Source organism: Aureobasidium melanogenum (assembly GCF_000721775.1).
Source record: "Aureobasidium melanogenum CBS 110374 unplaced genomic scaffold scaffold_7, whole genome shotgun sequence".
In the NCBI taxonomy this organism is placed as follows: Eukaryota; Fungi; Ascomycota; class Dothideomycetes; order Dothideales; family Saccotheciaceae; genus Aureobasidium; species Aureobasidium melanogenum.
The window spans coordinates 508,688-535,839 of NW_024470059.1; the positions used below are offsets into that span (position 1 = coordinate 508,688).

General features: G+C 50.4%; 15 protein-coding genes across 15 annotated transcripts; 9 read left to right on the top strand and 6 right to left on the bottom strand.

Moving 5' to 3' along the window:
- Positions 1 to 225: 225 nt before the first annotated feature.
- On the top strand, positions 226 to 1,287 carry M437DRAFT_74442 (uncharacterized protein; the record flags this gene model as incomplete). Its single annotated transcript, XM_041026237.1, has 3 exons — positions 226 to 358; positions 410 to 972; positions 1,027 to 1,287. The coding sequence occupies 3 exons, from the start codon at positions 226 to 228 to the stop codon at positions 1,285 to 1,287; spliced, it is 957 nt and encodes a 318-aa protein (XP_040880902.1).
- A 796-nt stretch (positions 1,288 to 2,083) lies between these two features.
- M437DRAFT_45821 (ribosomal protein S9) lies at positions 2,084 to 2,830 on the bottom strand (the record flags this gene model as incomplete). Its single annotated transcript, XM_041021153.1, has 3 exons — positions 2,084 to 2,248; positions 2,413 to 2,498; positions 2,650 to 2,830. 3 exons carry the CDS (start codon positions 2,828 to 2,830, stop codon positions 2,084 to 2,086), a joined length of 432 nt encoding a protein of 143 aa, XP_040880903.1.
- Positions 2,831 to 3,044: 214 nt separating this feature from the next.
- Positions 3,045 to 4,076, top strand: M437DRAFT_45867 (RCC1/BLIP-II protein; the record flags this gene model as incomplete). Its single annotated transcript, XM_041021163.1, has 1 exon — positions 3,045 to 4,076. The coding sequence occupies one exon, from the start codon at positions 3,045 to 3,047 to the stop codon at positions 4,074 to 4,076; it is 1,032 nt and encodes a 343-aa protein (XP_040880904.1).
- Positions 4,077 to 4,129: 53 nt separating this feature from the next.
- On the bottom strand, positions 4,130 to 5,860 carry M437DRAFT_45579 (uncharacterized protein; the record flags this gene model as incomplete). Its single annotated transcript, XM_041021111.1, has 7 exons — positions 4,130 to 4,309; positions 4,361 to 4,597; positions 4,691 to 5,043; positions 5,094 to 5,309; positions 5,366 to 5,504; positions 5,556 to 5,687; positions 5,747 to 5,860. 7 exons carry the CDS (start codon positions 5,858 to 5,860, stop codon positions 4,130 to 4,132), a joined length of 1,371 nt encoding a protein of 456 aa, XP_040880905.1.
- Positions 5,861 to 6,067: 207 nt separating this feature from the next.
- On the top strand, positions 6,068 to 8,070 carry M437DRAFT_83586 (uncharacterized protein; the record flags this gene model as incomplete). Its single annotated transcript, XM_041027958.1, has 7 exons — positions 6,068 to 6,234; positions 6,284 to 6,502; positions 6,554 to 6,666; positions 6,720 to 6,773; positions 6,825 to 6,975; positions 7,035 to 7,975; positions 8,030 to 8,070. The coding sequence occupies 7 exons, from the start codon at positions 6,068 to 6,070 to the stop codon at positions 8,068 to 8,070; spliced, it is 1,686 nt and encodes a 561-aa protein (XP_040880906.1).
- A 183-nt stretch (positions 8,071 to 8,253) lies between these two features.
- On the top strand, positions 8,254 to 10,350 carry M437DRAFT_83587 (uncharacterized protein; the record flags this gene model as incomplete). Its single annotated transcript, XM_041027959.1, has 11 exons — positions 8,254 to 8,309; positions 8,369 to 8,550; positions 8,645 to 8,727; positions 8,777 to 9,161; positions 9,212 to 9,371; positions 9,422 to 9,572; positions 9,622 to 9,687; positions 9,739 to 9,847; positions 9,903 to 10,124; positions 10,181 to 10,260; positions 10,312 to 10,350. 11 exons carry the CDS (start codon positions 8,254 to 8,256, stop codon positions 10,348 to 10,350), a joined length of 1,533 nt encoding a protein of 510 aa, XP_040880907.1.
- A 926-nt stretch (positions 10,351 to 11,276) lies between these two features.
- Positions 11,277 to 12,975, bottom strand: M437DRAFT_46349 (AMPKBI-domain-containing protein; the record flags this gene model as incomplete). Its single annotated transcript, XM_041021249.1, has 4 exons — positions 11,277 to 11,324; positions 11,376 to 11,749; positions 11,807 to 12,129; positions 12,212 to 12,975. 4 exons carry the CDS (start codon positions 12,973 to 12,975, stop codon positions 11,277 to 11,279), a joined length of 1,509 nt encoding a protein of 502 aa, XP_040880908.1.
- Positions 12,976 to 13,265: 290 nt separating this feature from the next.
- On the top strand, positions 13,266 to 13,839 carry M437DRAFT_74449 (uncharacterized protein; the record flags this gene model as incomplete). Its single annotated transcript, XM_041026238.1, has 2 exons — positions 13,266 to 13,475; positions 13,567 to 13,839. 2 exons carry the CDS (start codon positions 13,266 to 13,268, stop codon positions 13,837 to 13,839), a joined length of 483 nt encoding a protein of 160 aa, XP_040880909.1.
- A 149-nt stretch (positions 13,840 to 13,988) lies between these two features.
- Positions 13,989 to 15,023, bottom strand: M437DRAFT_83589 (zinc finger protein RTS2; the record flags this gene model as incomplete). The annotated part of the gene is made up of 1 exon (XM_041027960.1): positions 13,989 to 15,023. The coding sequence occupies one exon, from the start codon at positions 15,021 to 15,023 to the stop codon at positions 13,989 to 13,991; it is 1,035 nt and encodes a 344-aa protein (XP_040880910.1).
- Positions 15,024 to 15,331: 308 nt separating this feature from the next.
- Positions 15,332 to 15,749, top strand: M437DRAFT_83590 (60S ribosomal protein-like protein L39; the record flags this gene model as incomplete). The annotated part of the gene is made up of 3 exons (XM_041027961.1): positions 15,332 to 15,337; positions 15,404 to 15,504; positions 15,701 to 15,749. The coding sequence occupies 3 exons, from the start codon at positions 15,332 to 15,334 to the stop codon at positions 15,747 to 15,749; spliced, it is 156 nt and encodes a 51-aa protein (XP_040880911.1).
- A 435-nt stretch (positions 15,750 to 16,184) lies between these two features.
- Positions 16,185 to 17,203, bottom strand: M437DRAFT_74451 (carbon-nitrogen hydrolase; the record flags this gene model as incomplete). Its single annotated transcript, XM_041026239.1, has 3 exons — positions 16,185 to 16,220; positions 16,274 to 17,004; positions 17,068 to 17,203. The coding sequence occupies 3 exons, from the start codon at positions 17,201 to 17,203 to the stop codon at positions 16,185 to 16,187; spliced, it is 903 nt and encodes a 300-aa protein (XP_040880912.1).
- Positions 17,204 to 17,631: 428 nt separating this feature from the next.
- On the top strand, positions 17,632 to 20,259 carry M437DRAFT_65193 (ABC1-domain-containing protein; the record flags this gene model as incomplete). The annotated part of the gene is made up of 1 exon (XM_041024557.1): positions 17,632 to 20,259. The coding sequence occupies one exon, from the start codon at positions 17,632 to 17,634 to the stop codon at positions 20,257 to 20,259; it is 2,628 nt and encodes an 875-aa protein (XP_040880913.1).
- Positions 20,260 to 20,893: 634 nt separating this feature from the next.
- M437DRAFT_83593 (uncharacterized protein) lies at positions 20,894 to 21,724 on the top strand (the record flags this gene model as incomplete). The annotated part of the gene is made up of 1 exon (XM_041027962.1): positions 20,894 to 21,724. The coding sequence occupies one exon, from the start codon at positions 20,894 to 20,896 to the stop codon at positions 21,722 to 21,724; it is 831 nt and encodes a 276-aa protein (XP_040880914.1).
- A 603-nt stretch (positions 21,725 to 22,327) lies between these two features.
- On the top strand, positions 22,328 to 25,069 carry M437DRAFT_83594 (V0/A0 complex, 116-kDa subunit of ATPase; the record flags this gene model as incomplete). Its single annotated transcript, XM_041027963.1, has 4 exons — positions 22,328 to 22,456; positions 22,509 to 22,587; positions 22,649 to 22,884; positions 22,940 to 25,069. The coding sequence occupies 4 exons, from the start codon at positions 22,328 to 22,330 to the stop codon at positions 25,067 to 25,069; spliced, it is 2,574 nt and encodes an 857-aa protein (XP_040880915.1).
- A 283-nt stretch (positions 25,070 to 25,352) lies between these two features.
- M437DRAFT_74455 (HAD-like protein) lies at positions 25,353 to 26,078 on the bottom strand (the record flags this gene model as incomplete). The annotated part of the gene is made up of 1 exon (XM_041026240.1): positions 25,353 to 26,078. The coding sequence occupies one exon, from the start codon at positions 26,076 to 26,078 to the stop codon at positions 25,353 to 25,355; it is 726 nt and encodes a 241-aa protein (XP_040880916.1).
- Between the last annotated feature and the right edge of the window lie 1,074 nt (positions 26,079 to 27,152).

Consider the following 27,152-nt stretch of genomic DNA (forward strand, 5'->3'; position numbering starts at 1 on the left):
GAACAGGAAGGTGCTAGCAGTCAAACACTTACTCTGAACAAAGAAATGGAGAGGGTTGAGAATGGCACGATCGGGGTGGCTCGAGGAAGCGGCAGGCCGCAGCAGCTCGCCCAAGAAGGAAGTGTGATGGCCGCTGACGCTGACGCGGGGCCCAAGTTTGAAACGCGTCTTCCCCCAAACTCGCTCTTCGTCCTTTCCTCGTCCATCCCATACATGCACGCCGACATGTCTGACAACGGCGATAATGACCCCGTCTACAACAACAGCCACCGTGCCTTCTTGCAATCTTTCCTATCTCGCGCAACTCTCACCTTTGAAGAAGCCAGACCCATTGTTGCTGCCATTGAGAAAGCTCAAGGTACCCGGCCGCGCTTCTAGATTCTCGACACAACCATCTAACATGGACAAGCACAAGATGGTCGCCATATCCAGCCTGCCGACATCACAGAACAAGACGTCTCCAACTACATCAACCTCACCAATGCCGCCATCTCTCCCTTCGATCTCGAGATCAGACACACCCTCTCTCAGCACGACCGCACCCGCATCTACGCTCTTGTAAACGTCTCTTCAGATTCCATCACTCAACTTGCAACCACACATACCCCAGACGAAATCGCCTTTGTGAAGCGCTGTCTCGATGCCATGTTTGAGACAAACAACTCTTATCGCAGCGAGGTCCTTGCTGTAAGATCTACTGAGGCTCTGAGACTGGCGAAACCACCAACTACCCAAACTCAACATGACGAACCCACACAAGGTGCTCAGTCTCAAAGCTTGACCATGATGCAAGCTCAAAGAATGCTACAGGCCATGGTCGACGAGGGCTGGTTTGAGCTTAGCAAGAGAGACTACTATACCCTGACCCCACGCGCTCTGATGGAATTGCGTGGCTGGCTAGTCGAAACATACAATGACGACGAGGACGAGAGGATCAAGAACTGCTCTGCCTGCAAGTCCATAATCACCATGGTATCCTTTGCCCTATGAGCACTGATCATCCCAAGTCGCTAACACTCAGGACAGGGAGAAAGATGCCCCGACCTCGACTGCTCTGGTAGGCTACATCAGCATTGCAAGCGCATGGCTTTCAGAGCACAAAACAACAACGAGCGCTGTCCGGTATGCAAGAAAGATTGGACAGATGCCCCGTCCGTAGGCGAGAAAGCAGCCCTTCAAAACAGGAGGAGTACCAACGGCACCGGTGCTTCGAGAAGACGCTCTGCTACAGCCCAAACCGATGGTGCAGACGATTCACCCAACGACTCGACAGGCGATGAAGGTTGAACATGAAGACTGCTGAGATATCACTCCACATCAAGGAGTTTAACACACTTTTGGGCTTGAGGAATCTTCTTGCTCATTGACTACGAGCGACCAAGCCTGCACCCTAAGGTATTCTGAGTTGTAAGCAGAAGCAATCACTAGATGCTACAACACTCACGCCGCTTCCGTCATGGGGCGATGGCCTATGGCTGACGGCATATACTGGTCTTGACATGACATGAGGCATAATGAAGCAGATGACCTTACAGAATCAGGGTTTGGAAGTGGAGCAGTCACAAACATACATTGATGGCTGTGTCAGACAACGGCGCCAGACAGGCTCTGGGCAGAGCAGAGGCTAGCCACTTACTTGTGGTAGCTCGAAAAGTCACATCAGATAGCTCTAGCATCATATGAATGAATAATTCCGCAAAGCGCATCGCGTTGCGACACATCGCAATATAGAAATAGAAAAGGTCTTTGTCTCGTTTTGGTTTGCTGGCTTTTTTTTTGTTCGACAACACAACAGCGATTTTCGTTTCTTCTTGTCTGGCTCGCTAACGACGTGGACAGCTGCATCGTGCGCAGGGATGATGGGAACAGCAAAAGTATCGCTTTTGGAATATTCTTGCCTATGCCATCATGAAAAAAGTTTTGGGATCCCTTTTTTAACATTTTCCCTTTTCCCCCAGTTCACACGCGCCAATGGAAAAGAGGAGGATCATCACAAACCCCCAGCAACCCACAAGTCGAAGGCCACCAATGCGAATGCCACACACCGTAAACAGCACCTTGCCTCCAGGCAGAGGAGAATTGTTTAACGGTAGGACTTCTGGAAGCGCGAGCGGGCACCCTTACCACCGAACTTCTTGGGCTCGCATCTTCTGTTGTCGGCGACGAGGAGTGTGCGGTCGTAGGCGACAAGAGCCTGCTTCAGCTGGTTCTTGGAGTGCTCATCGACGAACTTCTGGTAGTAGGCGATCTTGAATGCGCGTTAGTCTAGATCCTGATTCTGTATTCATGTGTTGCAAGAGTCGCGCAGAGTCATGTCGGAAGGGCCCATGTGCAAGTAATGCGTTGATCGAGTTCCTCCTCTTTCTGTTGTGCGATCGGGTCGTGATGGATATTGGTTGAGAGAAAACGTACGATGGACTTGGCAATAGCCTGGCGGATGGCGTAAACCTGGGAAGTGTGACCACCACCGGAGACGCGGACTCTGATGTCAACACCGGCTGTAAGAAAGAAAAACCTGTCAGCGATTTGTCCTAACAAAGATTCCAGTTGTGTGCAATGGCTCCAGATCTTGGCCTCCATCCTCATGTCCCATGCTCTTTTCCATCCATTGCTCTTTCTGTCTTTCCGGGAGAATAGGTAGTCGCATACCGAACTTGTCGAGGCCGAGGATGAGGATAGGCTCGTAGACCTTGAATCTGAGGATCTCGGGCTGGACGAGCGAGATGGGCTGGCCGTTGACCTTGATGAGGCCCTGGCCCTGCTTGCAGTGGGCAACAGCAGTGGCGGTCTTCTTCTTGCCGAAGCACTGGACGCTCTGGGAGGACGACATGTTGGCGGTGGTTTGTGTGAGGGTCGGTTGTCGAAAGTCGGCGGCGCGTTCAATCTTCAGAGGCGAGCGAGCGGTGGGCTTTGCGAAATTCCTGGCAGCGTGCGAGTGGCTCGGCTTGTCGAAAAGCCGCGATTTAGCCGTGCACTTTCTCGTCTTGGCATTCGACTCGACCGTGACCATTGTCTTTCCATTCATCCTTACAACAAATACAATAATGCCTGTTTACGCCTTGGGCTCAAACGGTTCTTGCCAACTTGGAGTTGGCCACGAAGAAGATCTCTCTGCGCCATCACTCGTTGAGATTGAAAAGCTCGACGCCTCAGTCAAGGCCATCAAAGCTGGAGGAAACCACACTTTGATCCTCACTAAATCCGGCACCGTATATGTCACTGGTGAGAATAGTGATGGACGATGCGCAATCTCTACAGCGGTAGCTTCTATTTCATCATTCGTTCCGTCAAGTTTACCTAGAATGGATTTCATCGTAGCTACCTGGGATGCCTCCATTTTTGCCTCCGCCCATGCTGTCTACGTCTGTGGCAGTGGCGCAAAAGGTGAGCTGGGTCTTGGAGAGGGCATAGTGAAAGCAGACTCTCCACAACAGATTGCAGATTTCCCGCCTTCAGGTACTCACATTATCGACTTGGCTGCTTGTATGGGCCATGTTGTTGTAGTCTTGTCGGATGGGTCGGTCTATGGATGGGGAACTGGACTGCATGGCCAATTGGGAAACCCACATGGTCTTGTCTGGCAACCTCGTCGACTTGATGGCATATCGTTCCCTGTCTCACGCGCCGTCTGTGGCAAAGATTTCACATGTGTTTTTGGCGATCCTGCTAGTGGACAATTACAATTGCTCGGCCTGGAGAAGCGCGACAGATTCAACATCAAGTCAAACACCCCTCAAACGCTTCAAAATTGGACCGATGTACAAGCCACGTGGGGCAGCATTTATGTTCTACTATCTGACAATAGACTTGTTGCTTGGGGTAGGAATGATCACGGGCAGCTCCCTCCTGCAGACCTTCAGATAACTGCGATGGCAGCTGGTAGTGAGCACATGCTCGTTCTGACGACTTCTGGCAAGGTCTATGCGTGGGGCTGGGGAGAGCATGGTAACTGCGGCTTGCCTACCGATGAACAGCGCGATGTTAAAGGCCGATGGAACGAGCTCGACGTAGGCGGGACCGTCGAGCATATCGGCGCTGGCTGCGCAACGAGCTGGATCATTACCGAATTTATTTGATGAGATGGACACAAGGTCAGATGGTAACCTCGAGACGAAATCCCGGTGCTCAGTCAAACAATCCGTTCATCTGCGAAACGAATCAGCCACAGTATCAGGCACAATATCAATGAGCTCACCTGAGAAAGTCTTTGCGTAGGTGGCAGACCTTGTGTGCTTCTGTTGAGACTTTGGCTGAGCGGCGGTGGCTCATGGGTAATGGCATCTCGGAAGGTCGGATGGTATCCGCCAGTCTTGAGAAAGTCAGCATACTTCAATTCAACCGAACAGGAGCCTTGACTTACGACATCTGCATTGGCGTCCCAGCCCAGCATCTCCTCTGGCTCTTCATCGAAATTTGTTGGGTCAAATCGGCTGTCATCTTCGTCGCCTTGCGGCATGAACAGACTCTCAGGGTCAGGATCTGCGTTCGAAGTTGTTGTAGCTTGAGAGATTTGACGTCCAAGACTGCCCAAGACTCGTCGTTCACGCGGACCAGCGACAGAAGCAGGCTTTGGTGGAGGTGCCATCTCTGTGTTCCTCTCTTCGACCGTCTGCACCACCGCGTGAGAAGTCTGCCTCGAAGGCATGCCTGAAGCTATAGATGGCTGTCTCGTTGACGCGTCTGGGTCTACTGTCGATTGTCTGGATGGGCGAAGTGGTACAGCTGAGGGTTGCCTAGAAGCTTGACTACCTGGACGGGTAGATGCCACTTTTGGTGCTGTTGCGGGCGGAACGGCTTGTGATATTCCGGTTGTCATAAGTATGAACTCGCAAGTCAGTCCTCTGTCGGTGTATCTGAACAGCAATGGTCTCCCAGGACGAGAAAATTGGGCAGACATTGGCGCCTTCAAAGTCTCGGCGTGGACCACGATGGCTTTGAAGTCTTTGACGTTGATAACGATGTGAACATCTTCTTCGGCATGGAAGTCATCAAAGTCCTGGATGTGTAGAGAGATCGCCGTCTCTAGTGGTTGCTTAAGAATCTCTGTAAGATGCATCAGTAAGATGTCTCTAGTAAGGCTGGACTCTTTCTACCTTTGCCATCCATGATCTTTTCTGTAAAGCTAGTAAAGATGGCCTTTTCATCCTTGACTAGCAAATCAAGTTGTTCTGTCTTCGCTCCAAAGAATTCGATGTACTCGCGCAGTAGACGAGAGGAGATCTTCCAACCATTCGCGGCGTTGTGTTTGTCGAAGAGTGCATGTGATACCTCCACAGACTCGTATGTCAATCGATATGTTTTGGTGACACCTTCAGAGTAAGTCAGCTCGTGTATACACTCTGAACAGTCAAGGAGATGGTCATACCATGTCTGCATACCATCCGGACAACCAGACGGCACTGCACTTTATTCGGCTTGTCTTCCACGCTGACTTCACAGCGGTCTATTGACGTATCACCACCACGGGGATCTGAAATGCGACTTTTGAACACAGCAAGAAGAGCCTCGAGACACGTCAGCCATAGTTCAGACACAGTCTTGTTTTGAACACGGACCTTGTTGTAGAGTTGGCATGTGAATCTAGCACCTTGTCCCAAGCCAAAGTCATATGACAAGAAGAATGTCTTCGCGTCCAGGGCAAAAGAAGCATATGAAGTTCTAGATGAGTTTAACGTAGTCAAAGTAAGCTATTAGGATCAACATTAGCAGGCCGAAAAGATCATATTGCATAATAGCACGAACATACCATGTCGCCACGAGCTTCCATGCACACCGTCTCACCAAATTTGGCTAGACATATTAGAGCATCATGCACTTTAGCAGTAGCCTCTGGTGAGAATGCAAAGCTGAGAGCAGACATTTTCAATATTTTTGATGAATAAAAAGGCCTTGTGCTGAAAGACAAAAGAAAATGGTTTGAGTATGAACTGCCAAGAGCTGATGCCTCTGGAGGAAGACGCGATCCGACGCGTTTGTGATGACGTGCCTTCCTGTTTCGGAGCCGACCAAAGGGTACCTGTATATTTTCTCCTAGACTTCTTTTATTGTGATAGTACAGTCAAAAAACATGTCTGTCGAGGATGATACCGCTACATCAGGTGTGAGGTTGCCACCTGACGTGTGGCAGCTTCTCTTCGACGAGCTCGCTTCACGCAATGACTTCTCGAGCTTGTACAATTGTGCTGTAGCCAGCAAACACCTGGCTGGTTCTGGAGCCCTGGCAAATCTCTACCGGTACTGTTGTTCTCTTAAACACACAACCGAATTCACTAACAAACCACAGTGCGAGTCACAATGCGCCAGTCAAGAGCGGAGGCAATGAATCGTTGCCATTACAAGAACAAGAGCAGGCCGTCCAGAGATGGTCAATCCTGTGGCGGACCATTTTGCTTTCATGCACTGAGGAGACGCTATTTCCTTATTGCCATTACCTGAGAGTGCTTGACCTGCGGGATCTCTATGAACTTTTGGATGATGATAAGTTCAGAGGTAGAATAAAGCAGTAAGCTTAAGGATATCGCATCGAAATGAGTTTTAACTTACACCAGTGCAGAAACTTCTTCTCCGGCTCCCTTGCGAAATTCAACATCACCGGTCAGACTAGGAGCAAGGCTCGTGCCTTGAAATCGAGTAACATGCGTGAGACTGTTGCTGCAATTGGAGACGGTATCTTGAACACCTGCAATCATCAGAAATACATCTAACTGACGACGTACCAGTAATAGTGAAAGCTGCACCTATGCTAGAGGAGCTCACAGAGCCTACTGTTGGCGGTAGGTACGATTTGAACACACCCATGAATCAAGACTGACGTGGTTTGTCAGTTCTTTCCAGTGCATTACCACGTTGGGCACCCGACATGAGCAGGCTACGATCACTTGAACTATGGGAGGGCAAGACACTAGGCGATGAGATTGTCCAAGATCTCCTGCACAAGCACTGTCCACATCTACACAGAGTTAAGATCTATCAGTGGTAAGCGGATATTCCCTGTTTTCTTTCACTATCAAAATTATGCTGACAGAACGCAACAGGATCAGCGACGATTCCGATCGTCAGCTCGCACGATTCTTGAACCACATGCCGAAGAACACATTGCAGTATTTTGAAAACATTGGAGAATGCGGCATCGGCGTTGAGACTTGCCAGGCACTGAACACACACGGAGAATCACTGAAGGTTCTAGCACTCGCCATTCCGGACAAAGGAATCGAAGGACTGGGAATGATGAAGAACTGCACGGTGATTGAGACACTCAAGCTGTCCGAAACGCAACCACCACACGATCTCAAGGAAATGCAGCAAGATACTCTGGAAGGCATGGTGGAGTGGCTGAAGCAGTGCACGAAACTGCGTGAAATCAACTTGACCGAGTTCGTCTCAGCTCCTGACATCTTAGCGCCTGTCCTCAGCGAGGAGGGTATCGACCTTGAAGACCTGCAGATTGGCGCAAGAGATGACTGCATGTATGTGCTACGGGAGCATCAAGAATTTCACGCAGCCATCGGGTTGCAGACGAAGCTTCAAAGTCTGGTGTTGAAGGCCGATCCCGACCCTTTGGAGCCTGTCGCTCGCAACCAGCTTTGCGAATCTTTGTGCGAGTTGAGAGACTTGCGGTATCTCAAGCTCACCAGATCATCTGACTACTTCCAAGACGACCAATTACAACTTCTAGGTGAAAACCTGCTGAACCTAGAAGACCTCCTCGTTAGTGGCTGGCTGCTCAGTGATCGGACGCTTGATACGCTCTCGAATCTGGGAAACCTCAAGAGTGTCAGTATCACTGGTCTGTCGGTGTTCACGGCAAATGGTCTTCTTGATTTTATCGACAAACTAGGACCAGGCAATCGTGGCCTGGCGATCTCGATTGACATGGCTTCGCTGGATGCAGCTCTGAGTAGTGAGGAGCAAGACTTGGTTCGTGACACTCTGGCCATCAAGGTGCAAGGTCGTTTTGAGTATCAGCTTGTCAGAGGTAAGCCAGCTTTATCCTTCAAATCTCGACAAACGGGAACTAAAATTTGACCAGATCCTGATGTTTCGGAATTTGACGAATCAGATTCGGATTGAAAGGCTTGTATGGCATATGAAACAGTCATCTACTCTATGGTTTTCAAGAGGTTGAGTTGGTTAGGGCTAAATGACAGAGCGGTCCGAAAGCGGCTCGGGAAGTTCATCCCGATGACGGCAGCTTCGACCTCGACATTCAACCAAAGCGTGCTTTCCACGATTATTGTCAGACAACTCACAAAGATGGCAAATGCAAGACGAATTCTTATCGTCGCAGGATCTGACAGCTCAGGTGGCGCGTAAGGATCTGCCTTGTCAAAAATTCACTGCTGACGACTAATTCTTGTCTAATTGATAGAGGCCTCGAGGCCGACCAAAAAGTCATTGCGGCTCATGGCTGTTATGCTATGACTGCAACTACAGCTTTGACCGCGCAAAACACTCAAGGCGTTACCGGTATCCACGAAACACCATCAGAATTTGTGAAGAAATGTATCGACGCCTGCGCTGAAGATGTTGGAATTGATGTAGTCAAGACTGGTAAATCTATCTTCTTATTCTTATTTCATGGAACTCTCCCACTTGCGAAGAACACTGTCACCCTATCTTTTTACTTGAACTGATGATATCAAAGGCATGTTGGCCTCTGCGGGCACCATTCAGGTTGTTGCAGACGCTTTGAGAAAGTACAAGCCCGCATGCAGCATTGTTGATCCGGTATGTTTATTCATGAGGATCGTCATGCTACTTGACTGACGAAGACAAGGTCATGGTCGCGACGAGTGGAGCAAGGCTTCTCAAGGAGGATGCTATCAAAACACTCTGCGCAGAACTCCTGCCTGTTACAGGCCTAATCACGCCCAATATTCCGGAAGCACTCCTGTTACTCGAAGAATCTGGTAACGAGATTGATGAGATCAAGGATCTGGAAGGCATGAAGCAATTGGCGAAGGCTGTTGCTGACTTGGGTCCCAAGAGTGTGCTGATTAAAGGTGGACACATCCCTTTGAAGAAGAACTATGAGGTTGCTACCACCGACGATGAGAAACAGGTATTGGTCAACGTGCTCTACACGGACGGAAACTTCTGTGTCTTCGAGTCAAAGTACCAAGTTGCAAGAAACACTCACGGCACGGGATGCTCGCTTGCTTGTATGTATTGTGTCTTTGAGAAAGTCTAGGAGGGACTAACTTGGATGCAGCTGCAATTGCCTGCAACGTCGCAAATGGCCTTAGCATGGAACGAGCAGTACGTGCTGCTGGTCGCTATGTCGAGGCTGGCATCAAGACCAGTGTCGATCTTGGTAAAGGCGCTGGTCCAATCAACCACTTTCATTCACTCAACGTCATGCCATTCCCACCGTAAGTCAGCTTTGCCACAGTACCCAACTATCATACTGAGACTCTCGCAGCGGCGGCTTCGTGGACTGGTTGTTAGAGCGTGCGGATGTTCAGCAAGTCTGGAAGGAGTTCACACAGCACGATTTTGTTGAGAAGATGGGCGATGGTACGCTGCCCGTAGAGAGATTCAAGTTCTACATGGTCCAAGACTACCTCTATTTGGTAAGCTTCAGGGCCTTACAACCGGATACGACACTTGCTAACTTCACAGACGCAATTTGCTAGAGCAAATGCACTCGCCGGCTACAAAGCAAAGACCCTGGAGGGTGTTGCGGCAGTACGTTGTGCAAATGACCACCTCTGCTAACTAGGCTAAATTCAACTACAGTCCGCCAGTATCGTCACGCATATCCATACCGAGACCAAGCTCCACGTATCCGAATGTCTCGAGCTAGGCGTCACAATGGACGAATTACGCAACTCAGAGGAGCATCAAGGTCTGTTACATTCAAGTTGTCCTTTCAAGAAACCACATTGACCTGAAATCTCTAGCCTGCACAGCATACAGCAGATACATCCTCGACATTGGTGCATCAGAAGACTGGCTTGCCCTCCAGATAGCAATGTTCCCCTGTCTTCTCGGCTACCACCACATTGCTAAGCGTCTCTCGTTGCTCCAAGATCCCTCTGCGCCTAAGAATGCAAATCGCTATCGTCAGTGGATTGACAACTACATTGCTGACGACTACACTCAAGCTGTTGGCAAGGGCACTGGTAAGTTGTCTTATATCCGGAAAAAGCAAAGCATGGAGAAATTGACACATCTGCAGAATTGGTCGAGGGACATATCTTCAAACAATCTCCCTCCAGGATTGAAGAGTTGGTCCAGATTTTCATCCACGCAACCAAGGTAAGACACCACGCTTCTTGCAGAATTTGATCAACTAACTCTATCATCTAGATGGAGTGTGGATTTTGGGACATGGGAATGGGTGCCTAAGGCCATACAATCAAAGTCGATAAAAGAATCGAGTACATACAAAGCAACACAAAAGCAAAATGGCAACAGAAACGCCAATCATAGTCTGTCCAATTCCATGAGTCTCTCATCTCCTGTTATATATATCTTGGTAGTCACTCTAGAACAAAGAGGCAACTGCATCGACATCTTTCCTTTCTTCTAGCACACAGAGCGAGGGGATTTTAATGTCTTGTGCGAGATGAGAGTTCCAAGAAGGCTGTATGGTGCTGGCAACACCACACCCACATGGTAGCAAGGACGTGCATCACGTCCATGACCGCACGTGAAACAGATCCAAACTTCAAGATGTCGCCTAGTCTTTGATGACACGGACGAGAATCACGGAAAGTACTTAGTGCTACTTCTGGGCTTTGTACCTGCTCTTGATATTCTTTTCTACTCTGGGCTCTTCTTGTGCTGCATGACTTTCTTCTTACTGCTTTGTACAATTTTTTTCTTCGTGAGCTCCGAACATTTGATATTTACTAGCCTGACGACGAGCGAGAGCACACTGACTTTGTTCAAACACCTTGATGTGACCTTGAAATTAGAACCTTTGCAAGCAGCGGCTTGTACACAGAAAAGCATCAAAATGCGCAATGTGATTAGTACATGCATAGTGGTCCATTGAGAGCAACAAATTCAGACACTCTCTCAGTGGATGCGCCCCAAAAACGAAAACAATCGTGACTTCTAATAGCCGTAGATTGTTGCTGCTTCGGCGGAAGAGAACGTAATAATCGATGTTGTACCTTGATCCTGTGCTCTCTTTGCGTACCATCTTGAGAAGATGAAAAAGTGTCCTTATCCCACGAATTCTATCAAGAAAAGAAAAAAGAGAAGCGAGAAGATTAAATTATGTACAATGCCTTTGGATCTAAAAGTTCTTTCCTCGTTCATCTTGTTTATTCTTCACCGTCGCTACGCGGTTTGTACATGATGGTGGTCAAGAACTAACACCAGATTAGATCGTGCGCACTTGTAGGGAACAAGCTGAAACATACCTTTCTCTTGTACCTGGTGGTCGCACTCGTGGCCAGCACGCCTTGCTTGATGTTGGTTGTCGCTAGATGGTTCAATACCGTATGATTTGGCATGATCAACACACTGCTGTCGTCTTTTGTTGGTGTAGTACCATTCAAAATGCTTTTGCTAAGGAACATTGGAAGTGAAGGAGGCGCTGGCTGAGATTCGGCAGCTGCATTTGCACGCTCAAACCTATACCTCGCGGCAGAACTAGACGGTGATTGACCTTCTTCTTTTGCTGAAGGTGGCGGATACCAGGAATCAAGATCTGTGAGATATGCTGGTATCGTTTGTGTCCATTCTCTGCTCTGTTGACGGACCAATTGTGGTTGTTGGCGAGGCTTGGGCTCGTCTGCGGGATGTTGAGCGGGTGTGCCTGTGGTCGACTTGGGTGCAGGTAGCTCATGACTTGACTTTGGAGGAGTGTTCTGTGGTTGTTTGGATGTCAAGTCCTTGTCTGCCTGAGCGGCTGGCTTTGGTCGGATGTCCATGGGTCGCGAAGGCTCTTGCGGCTTGACCGGAGGTGGACCAGGAAGTACAGGCTTGCCAGGTTGCGCTGGTAGCTGGTCTAGCGACACCTCAATGTAGTTGACCAGAATGTTGGTGTAGTCGACAGTGGTGGGCAGATCGTTCGAGGTCATCATGTCGCCATTGGCAATAAACTTGATGTGATGAGTGCCGGGTGGTAGTTGCAGGGTGGCCGACAATGCATTCTTATGTTTGCTAGGACCACTGTGGTATCGAGTCAGTTCGGAGAACTTCTTGGGGTTCGCATGCAGTTGGGATCGGTCACGCCACCACTTTTAAGACTTACTCCTTGTGCAGACGAAATTTGCGTTCCCAGTTTGTGAAAGTGCCTGTTACATAGACACGATCGCCGGGTTGGGCATTGCGCCATTCTATGAGGGTGGGCACCTTCGGACCACCAGCGGCCGTTTCATAACCCTCGAAGCCATCTGGCTCCTCGTCGTCATCGTCGACAGTACTGCTCACAACACTCGATCGCCTAGGAAGGTCGACTTGTTCGGGATCGTCATCGGGTAAGACGGCTGAGGTGATGGGAGAACCAGGAGTGTGGTCTTCCTGCTCAATTGGGAGGGGCAAGCGGGGAGGGCGCGAAAAGCTGGCTGGCGGGAGGTGATAGGCAGCTTCAGTAGCAGGAGAGGCAGAGCGAGGAGGTCGTTGTGATGTGGGAACGTCGACAGGCTGCGAGGCAGGCGACAGACGAGGCTCTGTCGGAGGACTGGGCGACTTGAGGCTCTTGTAGCGGCGGGGTGCCGAGGGCGAGTCCTGCTTGGGAGTGTTTGTCGTGTTGGAGCGATTGCGCTGGTGGGCAGAGGCAGGGGTGGAGCGTGGTTGTGAAGGAGAGTAGGCCGAGGGGAGGATGGCGTGCCCACTGGCCGAGGTCGTGTCGAGTGAGGGCGATGCAGCGGCCGTCTTGGACGTCAGGGCCGGGATGGATTCGCGGCGTCGTGGCTCGCGTCGGGGAGGGTCGTGGTGTTGATGGTGGTGGGCATGGGCGGGCGAGGCGGGCTGACTGCCCTTGTCGGCCTTGTTGGACGAGGGAGTGTTGCCCATCGAAGCAAAAGTGCTGTGGCTATCGAGGATGATCGGTTGGTCGATGGTCTTGAACCAAGATGGAAATGGCAGCAGCATGCCGGTCCCGCCGCTCGTGCTTTCTCCGCAACTCGACCACGTCGCTGCGCGCAAGCTCCTCCTCCGTCCTTGACAGCACCCACCTCAACACGCACGCCAGACCTCACGCCAGCCCTTCGTCCGGCGCGTCGCTTGCATTGACGTGCTTCAGGTAGCTTCGTTCAAGCTGACATCAAAGTCTACAGACAGCATCCGAGACGTCGGCCTGCAGCATGAATCCATACGTCTCGTGGTCACTTGCTGCCCTCTATTACCTCATATATCCTGTCTACTTTCTACTTTGTTCTATTGCAATAATCCTAAACACTCTGCTCTCGCCAATCACCAGTCTGTTGCTCTTCTTGCTCCAGCCACTGGTCCTGTTTGCTCAGCTGCTTGCTTACTGCGCTCTTGTTCCATTGCGATTCTTGCAGAAATTCGAGGTCATCAACCCCATCCCCCATGCGCCTTCTTGCTTGCTCGCCAATTACCCCGCATCCTTCTCTATTTTAATCAATGCTAACTATCGCCAAGACAATCTACATTTATCTGGGTCTTGCCTCTATCACTGGCATTTCATGTGGCTTGTTGCTGCATTTCGTTTATTCCTTCTTGCATTCGAATCTGCACCTCGCTTCTGAGCCTGCTGTCCGAGGGCCTACCTCAAGACAATACCGTGCTTCGCGCAGACGCAAAGAAGCTATGCTCTCTCCTACCTTGTCCATGTCCAGTGTACTCGACACCCCAGGTGCAGGCAGATATGGTCTGCTGGCTCAGACTATTCACGAGGAAGACTCTGACTTCTGAGACTTGATCCATCGAGAACTCATCTATCCATTCCTACCTTGCCTACCAATTATGCTGTCGTAAGTCATGCCAGTTGCCTTTCCCCAATACGCCTCGCTAAAATTGCACAATGCAAAATGCAGAAAGCAAAATGCTACTTGACCGTGTTTTCAACCAAGACGAGGTCGCTTTCCGCCGCCAGATTGGCGTTCGTCCCGCATGCGCTTCCTGTCCATCTCTTCCCTCATGATGCGCTCTGCCGCACTCATCTTCTTGGGCTCCTCAACCACTTGCGCAGCCTTCTTCTCCTTGAGAGGGTTAGACTTTGATTTAGATGCAGCCGCAAAGACGTTGACCCTCTTGGGTTTAGAACCAAGGTCGAGAGAAAGTTTAGGTGCACTTGAAGGTGCGGCAGGAGCTTCTGCCGGCTTCTCGTCTCCAGTTTTGAATTCCAGAATGGGCTCAGCTTTGGTCTCGACAGGTTTCTCGTTTGGAGATGGCGCCTTTTCGGCGGCTGGCTCTGCTGACTCTGTAGTGATCGGCTTAGATCCCAATACCAAACTGAATGACAAAGGACCTTCTTGAGCCTTTTTAGGCCTGACCTCTTCGTCCTGGTCCTTATGCTTTAGACGATCGTCTTCCTCTTGTTGCCGCTTCTTTTCTTGTGCACGCTTGATTTGCGCTTCGAGCATGCGCGTCTCACGCTCTTCGTCGCCCTTTTCCATAGCTTCCTTCTTGCGAACCATCTCTCTGCGTCTGAGTGCTTCAGGGCTGTCATCGACCCAAGCAATTTCCAGACCTCTTTCTCCCTCTTCAACTCTGCAAATGCCTTCTCGTCCAAGATACTTGACGAACTCAGTCAAGCTGGGCCATTTTGTGGCGTTCATGTGGATGTGCTCCTTGTCGTGGATATATTCCTGGTAAAAGTGGTTGGCGTAGACTTTCTTCTCTCCATGCGATGTCCTGAGCAGGGTCAAAAAGTCCTTCTTGAAAGTTTCCGAGTATTGAGCAATATATTTCTTGGGGTCCTCGCCGACCAGTAGCATAGCGCGCACATGTCCCTCGGATAGAGTGTGCTGCTTGAAACCGTTCTCATCGCGCATCTGGCGCTGACAGACTTGACAGTACCAGCGCAACCTCTGCAGGCCCTTGGACTTCATGTTGTTGGAGAGCCATTTTGTACTACCGACTTCAGCCTTGGGCATGATGGATACACAAGTCGACGAGAGTGATAGGTTATGCGACCACTATTCTGAAAGCTATGAAGGATGTTGAGAGAATCTGGTCGAGTTATGAGAAAGCCGAGATGTGTGATGGAAGTTGATGTTCGCAGTCAAGACTCAGGGCAGTCAGTGGCGGGGCGGCGCGCGGTCGCAACTGCTGTCACGGGATTTGCCGCCAAGTTTTCGGCAAGCGCCAAGCTGCGCGCACGCACCTGCCACATCGAATTCGTAGAATTCTCACAGCCGCCGGCGTCTCTTTCCTCCCACGACCAGCGAAATAGACCGTCAAGATGCCTGTAAGGAGTTCCGCCAGCGCTCCAGACACACGACCGCAGTCCCGCTGACACCATGTAACCACACAGTCCCACAAGTCTTTCCGCACCAAGCAGAAGCTGGCCAAGGCCCAGAAGCAGAACCGTCCCATCCCTCAGTGGATCCGTCTGCGCACCAACAACACCATCAGGTACGAATGATCCAGGTCTTGCCCCCGAAGGAACGAATTGGAAAGAGCTTGGAAGGTCAAAACACCCGACGGAGGAATGCGAACGAACACCTCGAAAAACATCGAACTCTTTTCTATCTGTCCAAACACACCGATGGCCGACTACGCAAGCGCACACGAACATGCAGAACCCCAAGACTAACGGACCTTTGTTCAGATACAACGCCAAGAGACGTCACTGGCGCAAGACCCGCATCGGTATCTAAGCGACTCGCCCACGATACCAAGCAGCCAACATATTCCCTCGATGTCGACTTCGTCACTGCCGACCTGCTCCTGAAAGAAGCCGACTGTTTCGCTATTGGGCCTGTGTTCCCTTTCTCAACGGAAGGAGGAAAAGGGTACCCTTTTTTTCCATCATCGTGGGGCTTGTGAATCACGCTGGGAATGACAATCAAGAATCAAAATATGGCGCTAGTTGTTTGCTAGGGGATGCGTATCACAAAACAAAAAACTTCTGGTTGATGGAAATTACATGATGAAATGCCTTGACACCTTTCGAGTCTGCTCTCTGCGTCTTTGTGAATTTCGAGCTGTCTGATGCGCAATTTGTGCCTTGAACGTCCCAAAACGTGCTCTTGGACACAGCCAATATCGACCACAACTATTCAGCTCCGGACAACCACTATAAACATATTTTGTTACGACACTTTGGCGCGCAACGCAAACTGAGGAGGCTGATTCAAGTCAGAAACGCTTCTGTCGCATCTTCGGCCACAAATTGACTCACCTCGGTAGTATCGATCTTGAGCAACCTCTCTTCGGCCTTTCCCAAGATGTCAAAGATTCTGACTTCTCCCTGTTCGACCATCAACACGCAGCTCGTTCCGGCGTATCCCACAACCTCTTGACCCTCGTCATCAATACCCTGACTAACGCCTGCTACCATGCCAGGTTCAGTGCCACATCTGTTGGCCATGACCACCACGATTCCTCCTTGTCTTTCACTCTGTACCACCGGCACAAATCTTTCCAGCCAATACCTTAGTGTCTCGAGATCAGGCTGCGTATCAGTCTCACGTAGCTGTTGAGGCAGAAGTCTAGTCAACCAAGCCATGGATAATATGACCAGAGGTGTGTCTGAATCCACGCAATGATTTGCGAATTCGTATGCAGACCAAGGTGCTTCGAAGCGGCGAGGATTTATATCCATACAGATGCCCATGCAGGCCTGACCGATCGAACCGAGTGTACCATTGTAGAAACCAGTGTCGCCCTCAGTTGCCCACGTCTCGTCTGTGTAATAGAGGAAGGTTTTTCTGTAGCTAGCTGCCACAGTTCCGTCTGGTGATATGCTGACTACCGTGTTGTAACGCTTTCCCTCGGGTGTTATTTCTGGGTAACCGACGGTGACTATGCAGTTCAATCGTGCGGCCGTACGCTTTGCCCATTCCGATGAAGGGCCACTGCTTGTCGGCTCTAGAAAAGGTGTAATGGCCTCTAGGTTGGGGAAGTTGTAACCTGTGTATGACGGTTGACATGAGACCGGATTTGGTCTGGAAAAGGAAACAAAGTGCGACCTACCTGAGAATGCCATTTCTGGCAAGACCAGAAGATCAAGTTCAGAGGATGAGGTACCATCCAGCAGCGAGTCTGCTTTGCGGATGTTGTTATGTACCTCGCCCAATTCAGGCGCGAATTGAAGGCAACCAATCTTCATGCTCGATTCTAATGGCGATGTGTGTGATTGTAAAGGTGAAAGAAAATGTGGTGATCAGAAGTTGGGATGATAAAGAGGGACGTTAGCCAGAGATAGAAATGGGAATGAAGTATTTGACAAGAAGCTAGACTATACCACCACCAACGAATCGAGGCACTGTAGTCTTTTTCTTGTGCTACCGACCACCACCTAAGCTCTCTGTGACCTACCACCCTTCGAAGTCAAGACTATTTTTGAGCCAGTTCACACATGTGGTTCAGGTCGAGAAACAGTTGCAAGCGTGGCCGGAAGCTTTGACAACTGCCCGCATTTTGACAGCATCGACGTCAGCGATTTTGAATCTGTACAGAAACACATGCAGACAAGAAACGAGTAGCATTCGGATAATGAGCACGTGAGACCCCTGGATAGACAATTGAGACGACATCATGGCGGGCAGACGACTGCTAGACGCAGCTAGGCTTTTCAGCGCGTCTGGATCCATAGCGAAACACCACTTCAACATCCGCTCGCAGCAATGGGAGCTTTTTACGCAGACGTCGAGTCTGGCAAAAGCTGTCAAGAATCAGACAGATCGCGTCACTCTCACCGCACGAGCTGCCTATGCTCTTTCACGGAGAGTCAACGAGACTGGTCCTACCTACACACAGACGAGCCGACACGATGAACCCATACCAAGTCAAGAGACAGTTCAGGGCGCGGATGCGACAGATATACACGAGGAGGGACTGGAACAGGATCATCATTGGAACAGATCAGAGCAGAACGCTGCCGCCGAAGCACCCCCAGCAGACGATTTGCATGTCACTCAAGAGAAGGCACGCCGTCACCCTCTACCCGACGGCACTATTCCTCCCGAGGGTGCAAACCTTGACCCATCGCCGAGTCGTCAGGGCACAGATACCTTCAGCCAACGACCAGTCACGGACGCTCCTAAGGACCCTCTTGCAGAACAGCAATCCGTCATCAAGGACTTGCACCCGACAGAGTCTGGCACCTCCACCATTCCCACTCCCGCTGCCCAGGACAGCCATGCCGATGACACCGTCAAGATGCAGCGTAAGGCTGAGTTTCAAATCCCGTCTGTGTCTGGTCATTCTCAATCAATGCCTGCACCAGGACAAGACACTTTCAATGTGAGACCTACAGAGTCTTCGGTTGAACTGTCATCGCTCCCTCGCACCAAGATTCCTAAGTCTGTTGAGGATACTCAGGGTGGTGACGACCACGTCAAGGATGGCCAAATCAACCAGGACGTATACTACTCATCCAAAGGACACCCTGCCCAACCACCCATACCGCAACAAGAAGCTATTCCCGCACAGGACGAGGTCCCTGAAGGTATCAATACTGATGTGTTCCACAGCCCAAGAGTGGCTTCATTGCTGAGTGGTGGGGCTAGAGAGGATAGAAGGAAAGCTTACGAGCTCAAAATGAAGGCCGCCAGGAAGGGCTCAGCCCAGCCAATCCAAGAGAGCATCAAGGCCGATGACAGAAATGCTGACACTTCCAGCACAAGACCAGGCGCATCGTTATCAGAGGCTGTTAATTCGCCTGCTCCCAGCATTGAGACGACTGCTACTGCTGCTGAAGCACAGGAACAGATCAGTGACAAGGAGACCCAAGAGCTGGCTGATGCTATGGCCGCAGACGTCACTGCTGCTGCATCGCCAGCCGTTGAGTCAGACAAGCCAAGTACTCCCTATCAACTGCGAGAATCTGCTGTACCTTCTTCTCGTTTTGGTAGACTCTGGCAGTATGGAGGTCTGGCTACAAGCATGGCCTTTGGTGCCGTCGGCGAAAGTCTACGACGAGTGACTGGAGGCGCTGCTGCTGCAAGTGGCTCATTACTACTTAGCCCTGCGAACATGGAGAGGCTGGTAGCTAAGCTCTCTCGCATGCGCGGTGCAGCTCTCAAGCTCGGCCAGATGATGAGTTTCCAAGACTCTAAGATGCTGCCTCCTGCCATCAATGCTGTGCTCCAACGTGTCCAAGACAGTGCTGACTACATGCCGCCGTGGCAACGAAACAAGCAACTCGCTGCCAATCTGGGTGCTGATTGGAAAGATCTGTTCTCGAGTTTCGAAGATGTTCCTATGGCTGCTGCCTCAATCGGCCAGGTACATCGTGCTACACTGGCTTCCAACGGTCGTGAAGTTGCTGTCAAGATTCAGTACCCTGGTGTTCGAGGTAGCATCGATTCTGATCTCAATAATCTCTCCCTTCTCCTGACAGCATCACGAATCTTGCCTGCCGGCCTCTTCCTCGACAAGACCATTGCGAATGCTCGCCTGGAGCTAGGATGGGAGTGTGACTACGAACGTGAAGCCAAGTGCGGCGCTCGGTTTGCAGAGCTTCTTGAGGATGAAGCTGCCACATTCCGTGTCCCACAGGTCTTCCCCGAGGCATGCGGTCCTGAAGTTCTGACGGCTGAGCTCATGCATGGCAAGGGTGTGACCAAGATTCCCGACCTTTCACAAGACGAGAGAGACTGGATAGGCACCCAAGTGCTGCGCCTCTGTCTCCGCGAACTGATGGAGTGGAGGTTCATGCAGACCGACCCCAACTGGACCAACTTTCTCTACAACCGAGGCAACGCCCCTTCGGAGCGTAGACTGGAGTTGTTGGACTTCGGAGCTTCGAGAGAGTATCCTGAGAGTTTTGTGACGCCTTATGTCCAGCTGCTCATCGCCGCTTCCACGCACGACCGCAATGCCTGTCGTGATCTCTCTATCAAGCTAGGCTATCTCACCGGCGCAGAAAGTCAGGCCATGCTTAACGCTCATATTGACTCGATCCTCACTCTTGGCGAGCCTTTCTACTCTGGCAGAACAAGCGAATACTATGACTTCAAGAACCAGACTATCACTGACAGAGTAAGAGAGAATATTGGTCTCATGGTCAGAGAAAGACTGGCACCGCCGCCAGAGGAGACGTACTCGCTGCACAGAAAGTTGAGCGGCGCCTTCCTCCTCTGTGCAAGACTAGGTGCAAATGTCCCAGCAAAGAAGTTGTTTGAAGATGCCATTGCAAAATGGAAACAAACTCAAGGTTAGATAGCATGCGAGAGAGCTTGTATATGCACATAATCACTCCACTTCAGTCAATATGTCGTCTATCATGGGAAATATATATTTAACAGTAGATGTTGTTTTGCAAGCTGGAATAACATTGTGCTCTTCTCGTACTTCTCATACGTCTTGTCTAACCGAGAACGGTAAGTCAGTCAGGTGGTCGCTACTACTTACCCTAACCCTAAAACCCTAGACGTCTGAGATGGCTCAATCTTAGATATCACTGCGACAAGATATTAACAGGTTTGTGCTTACTAGCACGCGCAAGAATGCTTTCTCACATGACCACTATCAGAGTGGTATAGCCATTGGGCATCTGCTATGGTTGTTGCTCACGATAATGCTTCGACACATCAATTGTAAGGGCTTGCATTTTGGGCTCATGGGCTCTCTACATGTCTAGATACCCGTCAATACGCATGCTTGTGCTTCGGACATAGGCTAGGATGCCCGTTAGGCAAGAGTATATTCTGTATAGCTGATGGAGGTGTGTTCGTCATTCGGTACCCCACGTGCCAGGCTTTAATTGCTCAACAGCGGTTTTAGGCTCCTCCAGCTCAGAAACACACTCTCCCAAGAACATCAAACATCAGAAACCTTTCTCAGCAAAGCAGACATGCAGGAAATGGACATTCTCATCCTTGGAGCTGGTTGGACGTCGACATTCTTGATTCCGCTAATAAAGGCTCGTAATTTGACCTACGCTGCCACATCTACGACAGGGCGTGACGGCACTATCAAGTTCAAATTCGATCCTTCAGACCCGGACCCTACCTACTTCAAGGTTTTGCCCTCTGCTCGCAACATCTTGATTACCTTCCCGCTCAATCAAGAAGGCCAGGCCAACAAGCTGGTCTGGGCGTACAACTTTACACACCAACACCCAGGAACCAATGCTCGTTTCCTGCAGCTCGGATCATCTGGTATCTGGCAAATCGATCAAAAGACGACATGGGTAGACCGACACTCGCCGTACAACAAGGAGAGTGCACGAGCAATTTCTGAGGACGAATTGATGTCCTTGGGTGGCTGCGTACTCAACCTCTCCGGATTGTGGGGTGGAGAGAGACAGCCAAAGAATTGGGTCAGCAGGGTAGCAACCACCAAGGAGCAGGTCAAGAGCAAGAAGAGCTTGCATCTGATCCACGGCGAGGACGTGGCAAGGGCTATTCTCGCAGTCTTCGATAAGTGGGAGCATGCCAAGGGTTCACGTTGGATGTTAACTGATGGTCAAGTCTATTGTTGGTGGTCGCTCATAGTAGGCTGGGCCAAGGAAGGCAAGCACGTAGACGAAGAGCCCAGCAAGCAGAGCCAATGGGTGTATGAATTGATGCAGGAAGAAGATGTCAAGGCTTTGCCGAGAGATATGGAGACGCTGGGCAGGTGCTACGACAGCCGCGAGTTCTGGAAGACATTCGATCTTATACCCTTGAGAAGCAGGATATAATGAGCAGTTGTGTTGCAAGCTTTTGACAAGGCGCAAGTAGTATAAATGATTATACGGTTTCATAATTCCGTACTTGACCGAAGCCCGCAGTATAACGAACCATATATACCGGAGCGAGCTCGAATCGATCTGATATCGAGCGCTGACCACAGCCTGTTGTGCTCAAGGGCCAAGTTGTCTCAACCACAGTATCTTGTTGGTGCTCGATGGTTTTGTTGGCGCAGGATGCTGTTGGTAGTGCTGCAGCTTGAAATGACATTCTGACGCATACGTTCAGTTTTGGAAGAAAGCCACACATTTCAACAGCATACGAGACTGAGAATTCGATACTACTATTAGCACATCATAAGCATATGCAGATCTCGTCTGAACCGTTAAATCTCAATATATCTCGTTGTTCATGGCACAATTGAATTTATGGTGGTTGAGCATGATGTCGAGGGTGGCACCCTGTGAAGTTTCGAGGCCAGTGCCATGTCACGTGAAACATGACGATGTTCCAGGTTTCAAGCCAAGTCAACGACACGGCGTCGAGCTTGTTGCCTTCGAAGATAACCACCACACCTCCGACGGCCTGTCTTAATTGTTCAACCGACAGTCAAGATGGCGGCACAAAAGGACTCGCTGTTCCGCTCGGTGGACATGTCGCTGACCCAGCTGTACATGGCCAACGAGATCGGACGCGAAGTCGTGAGCGCCTTGGGCGAACTGGGCATCATGGACTTTAGAGACGTGCGTCGCCCTCGACCGATGCTCTACGACTTGTACTGACGGCTGTGTGTAGCTCAACTCGGACACCACTGCCTTCCAGCGCACCTTCACTCAAGAGATTCGAAGACTCGACAATGTCGAACGCCAGCTTCGTAAGCCGACCGCCCCCTTGACATGGTAGATGGAATAAGAGACTGAGACAATCATTGGCAGGCTACTTCAAGGCACAGATGGACAAGGCCGATATCCCAATGCGTTCCATGTACGAATTTGGCGACCGCCTCGCCGCACCCTCGGCATCCGAGATCGACGAACTGGTCGACCGCAGTCAGACATTGGAGCAGAGAATTCAGTCACTCAACGACAGCTACGAAACGCTCAAGAAGCGTGAAATGGAGCTGACCGAGTGGCGCTGGGTACTCCGTGAGGCTGGCGGCTTCTTTGACCGCGTGAGTCTGGACAACATGGTGGACTGCCGATCATGAGCACTAACACGTGCAACAGGCTCGCGGCCAGACAGACGAGATCCGCCAATCCATCGACGAGAACCACGATGACGATGCACCTCTACTCGCTGACATGGAGCAGGCTCACAACGGCGACGCCTCGGGCGAGCGTTCCTTCTCTGTTATGAACATTGGATTTGTCGCCGGTGTCATCCCTCGCGAGCGCATGGCCGCATTCGAGCGTATTCTGTGGCGTACTCTCCGCGGTAACTTGTACATGAACCAGAGCGAGATTGAGGAACCCATCATCAACCCCGAGAACAACGAAGAGATGCACAAGAGCGTCTTCGTCATCTTCGCACATGGCAAGGAGATCATCAACAAGATCCGCAAGATTTCCGAGTCTCTTGGTGCCGACATCTACAATGTCGATGAGAACAGCGAACTGCGCCGTGACCAGATGCACGAGGTCAACACTCGTCTGCAGGACCTGGCAAACGTCCTCTCCAACACCAAGCGCACTCTGGACGCCGAGCTGACCATGATCGGTCGCAGTCTGGCCGCCTGGATGATTATTGTTGCCAAGGAAAAGGCTGTCTACCAGACTCTCAACCGCTTCTCCTACGACCAGCAGCGCAAGACATTGATTGCAGAGGCCTGGTGCCCTACAAACTCGCTTGGTCTTGTCAAGTCGACTCTGCAGGATGTCAACGACCGCGCTGGTCTTTCCGTCCCTACCATCGTCAACACCATCAAGACCTCCAAGACTCCCCCGACCTACAACAAGACCAACAGATTCACTCTTGGTTTCCAGACCATCATCGACGCCTACGGTACTGCCAAGTACACCGAAGTCAATCCTGGTCTGCCCACAATTGTTACTTTCCCCTTCCTGTTCGCCGTCATGTTTGGTGATTTCGGTCACGGTTTCATCATGACTGCTGCCGCCTGCGCCATGATCTACTGGGAGAAGCCCCTTATGCGCTCCAAGCAGGATGAGCTTTTCTCCATGGCCTTCTTCGGTCGTTACATCATGCTCATGATGGGTATCTTCTCCATGTACACTGGTCTTATCTACTGTGACGCTTTCTCTAAGGCGCTTGCCATCTTCCCTTCCATGTGGGAGATTCCCGACTTCAAGGAGGGTCAGACTGTCACCATGGTCCGCAAAGAAGGATACACCTACCCCTTCGGTATGGATTGGCGCTGGCACGATACTGATAACGACCTTTTGTTCTCCAACAGTTACAAGATGAAGCTCAGTATCCTTCTTGGTTGGGCTCACATGACCTATTCCCTCTGTCTTTCCTATGTCAACGCCAAGCACTTCAAGACTCCTATCGATATCTGGGGCAACTTCATCCCTGGCATGATCTTCTTCCAATCCATCTTTGGTTACCTTGTCTTCTGTATCGTTTACAAGTGGTCTATCGACTGGTATGCCATCGGTGCTAACCCTCCCGGTCTGCTCAACATGCTTATCTACATGTTCTTGCAACCCGGTACCGTCGAAGAAGAGCTTTACTCTGGCCAGGCTGTCCTTCAGGTCATCCTGCTTCTTGCTGCAGTCTGCTGTGTACCCATTATGCTCTTCCTGAAGCCTTTCTACCTGCGTTGGGAGCACAACCGCGCTCGAGCCATGGGATACAGCGCTGTCGGTGAAAGCCAGAGAGTTAGCGCCCTCGATGACGATGATGACGAGCACCAAGGCATGAACGGAGGTAGACAGAGCTTTGCTAGCGAAGATGGCGGCGCTGCCATCATCACTCAAGACATTCACGGCGAGGAACATGAGGAGTTTGAATTCTCCGAGGTCATGATTCACCAAGTCATTCACACCATTGAGTTCTGTCTCAACTGTGTTTCCCACACCGCCTCTTACCTTCGTCTTTGGGCTCTGTCGCTTGCCCATCAGCAGCTGTCCATTGTGCTGTGGTCCATGACCCTGGCCAACGCCTTTGCCTTCACTGGTGTAGCCGGTGCCTTTGTCATCTTCTTCTTCTTCGTTGTCTGGTTCTTCCTCACTGTCGCTGTACTGGTCGTCATGGAGGGTACTTCCGCCATGTTGCACAGTTTGAGATTGCACTGGGTCGAAGCCATGAGCAAGCACTTCCTTGGCGATGGTGTCGCATTTGAGCCCTTCAGTTTTGAGACCATGCTCGAAGAAGAAATGGCTGATCTGAAGTAGTCTGTGGTTGCTGTCTGACGCCATATCAGTGTATTGTCTATTGCATCGCATCTCTTGTTTAGTCTTGTATGTAGAAATCTACCGTATAGATGAGGCTTTGTGTCTCTTTGATTTTGTTCATCAATCTTCATATGGTCATGTACTTTCTTTGCAGTTCTCAAGCCTTGTCATCGACTCCACTACGCATTCGATCTTTCTGTCTCTACAGACATTGACTCAGTCTACAGACACAGATCTGTCGCTGTTGAACAAGCACACGGACACATCTAGAGAATCACAGCAGCTAATTTTGCTCTTCCTTCTCAACAGCATCAGCCATATCCCCGAGCGTGTCAAACTTCCAGTCAAAGATTTCTTCCTCTCGGTTTCCCATCTCCGCTCCCGGTCTCACAATCCAGCAACTCTTGATTCCCATCTTCTTAGCTGGGTGATGGTCATGGAATTGACTTTGCGCCGTCTGCAGCACCTGCGATTTTTCGATCCCAAACTTTTCGTTTACTTCCTTCAACATGAATTCAAAATTCTTGAGTGAAGGCTTGTAGCTACCGATGTCTTGGGCTGTGATGATGGCGTCGAAGGGGAACTTCTGCAGAGGTCCGGAGTTTGTGGTGGAGAAAGAGTTGCGGTCGACATTGGAAAGAACAACCAATTTATAGTGCTTTGCGAGACGTTTGAGAGCATCCACGGTATCAGGGAAGGCAGGCCATTTTCCCACCGAGTCTCCAAATGCTTTGTTGTCTGCTTCTGTTGGAGGTTCACACTTCAAGCCTGCGGCGATCGAAGGATGAATTGCAGCGAGCAGGTCACAGTAAGACATATCTGGTGTCTTTTGCTGCTGAGAGGCTTCGTGGTGGTGGTAAATCTCCAAGAGTGCCTTGCGGGTATAATTGCCTGTCTTGTTGTTCTTGGAGAGGAGAGGGTGGAGAGCATCTATCACACCAGTCTCCCAGTCTATGAGTGTTCCATAGACATCAAAGGAGAGAAGCTTGAAGTCCGTGAGTTTGGTCATGATTGGTCTATAGATGATATAGTCCTTGATGTTACTGGTTGATGATAATATGAAATGTGGCAAGAAGTGTATGTGAAGAAGGCAAGTAGAAATGTGCTAAATTTGCTTAACATACAAGGCACACGCCCTTGAAATGATCGGTGTCTTGTTCGGGACAAGGTGGAAGATGCAGTTGCGAGCGACCTTAGCCGAAAGATAGGCGCAGCTCGATGAATCGAGTTAACCCGATAGCGGGCAGGCTTCACCTCCTTTCATCTTACAACGATCAACCTCAACCTCATTCTCCAACAAGTCAACACCTTGGTGATGCATATCCCTGCAGGCATCTGGAGAGCTGTCTTGCGAGTTACTCCAATGTTCACCCTCGCACTGCGACAACCAACACAAGGCGCCATGACGGTCGGCCATTGGAGAGTCGATCATTAGTCGACACCTGGCCTCTCTCAGAATTGACTACATATACGCGTTTGCCTCACCACTTTCCATCGTCAACAGCCAGTTCACACAGTGGACTAGATCATCAGACCTGCCGGGGTAGCTCAATCGGTAGAGCGTGTGGCTCTTATCATTCGATAAAGTACAACCTCAAGGTCGCGGGTTCGAGCCCCGCCTTCGGCTATTCCTAAACACAGTTGGCTTCCTTTTTGCTCTTTTCTTGCTTCATATATCTTTGTGATGCAAGAAGGAATACAGAAAGTGCTGAGAATTTTGAGAAATCTACGTAATTTTTTGTGGTGGTGAAGGCTGGCTTGGCGGTCAGGGTTGGCGTCGGACATGGAAAAATCCGTGGTACTCCGACGAGAGCAGCAAGCAATAAATATACTATGAAAAGTCACAAATGTTTTCGAAAGCAGAGGTGCATCCATAGAGAATCTGTAAATTGTAGCTTCTCAGTGGACACTCTCCTATTCCCTGGTAGTATCGTGCATTTGTACAGCTAAATGTATCGCTTTCTTGGGCTAGCTGAGGGCGCAGCTTTAAGCCGTTCGGTCAGATCCCTGGTTCAGGACCCCCCATCGGCTTGTGTTCAGATTGTTGCAGTCTGCATATAATGATGATATCCCTAGGATACGA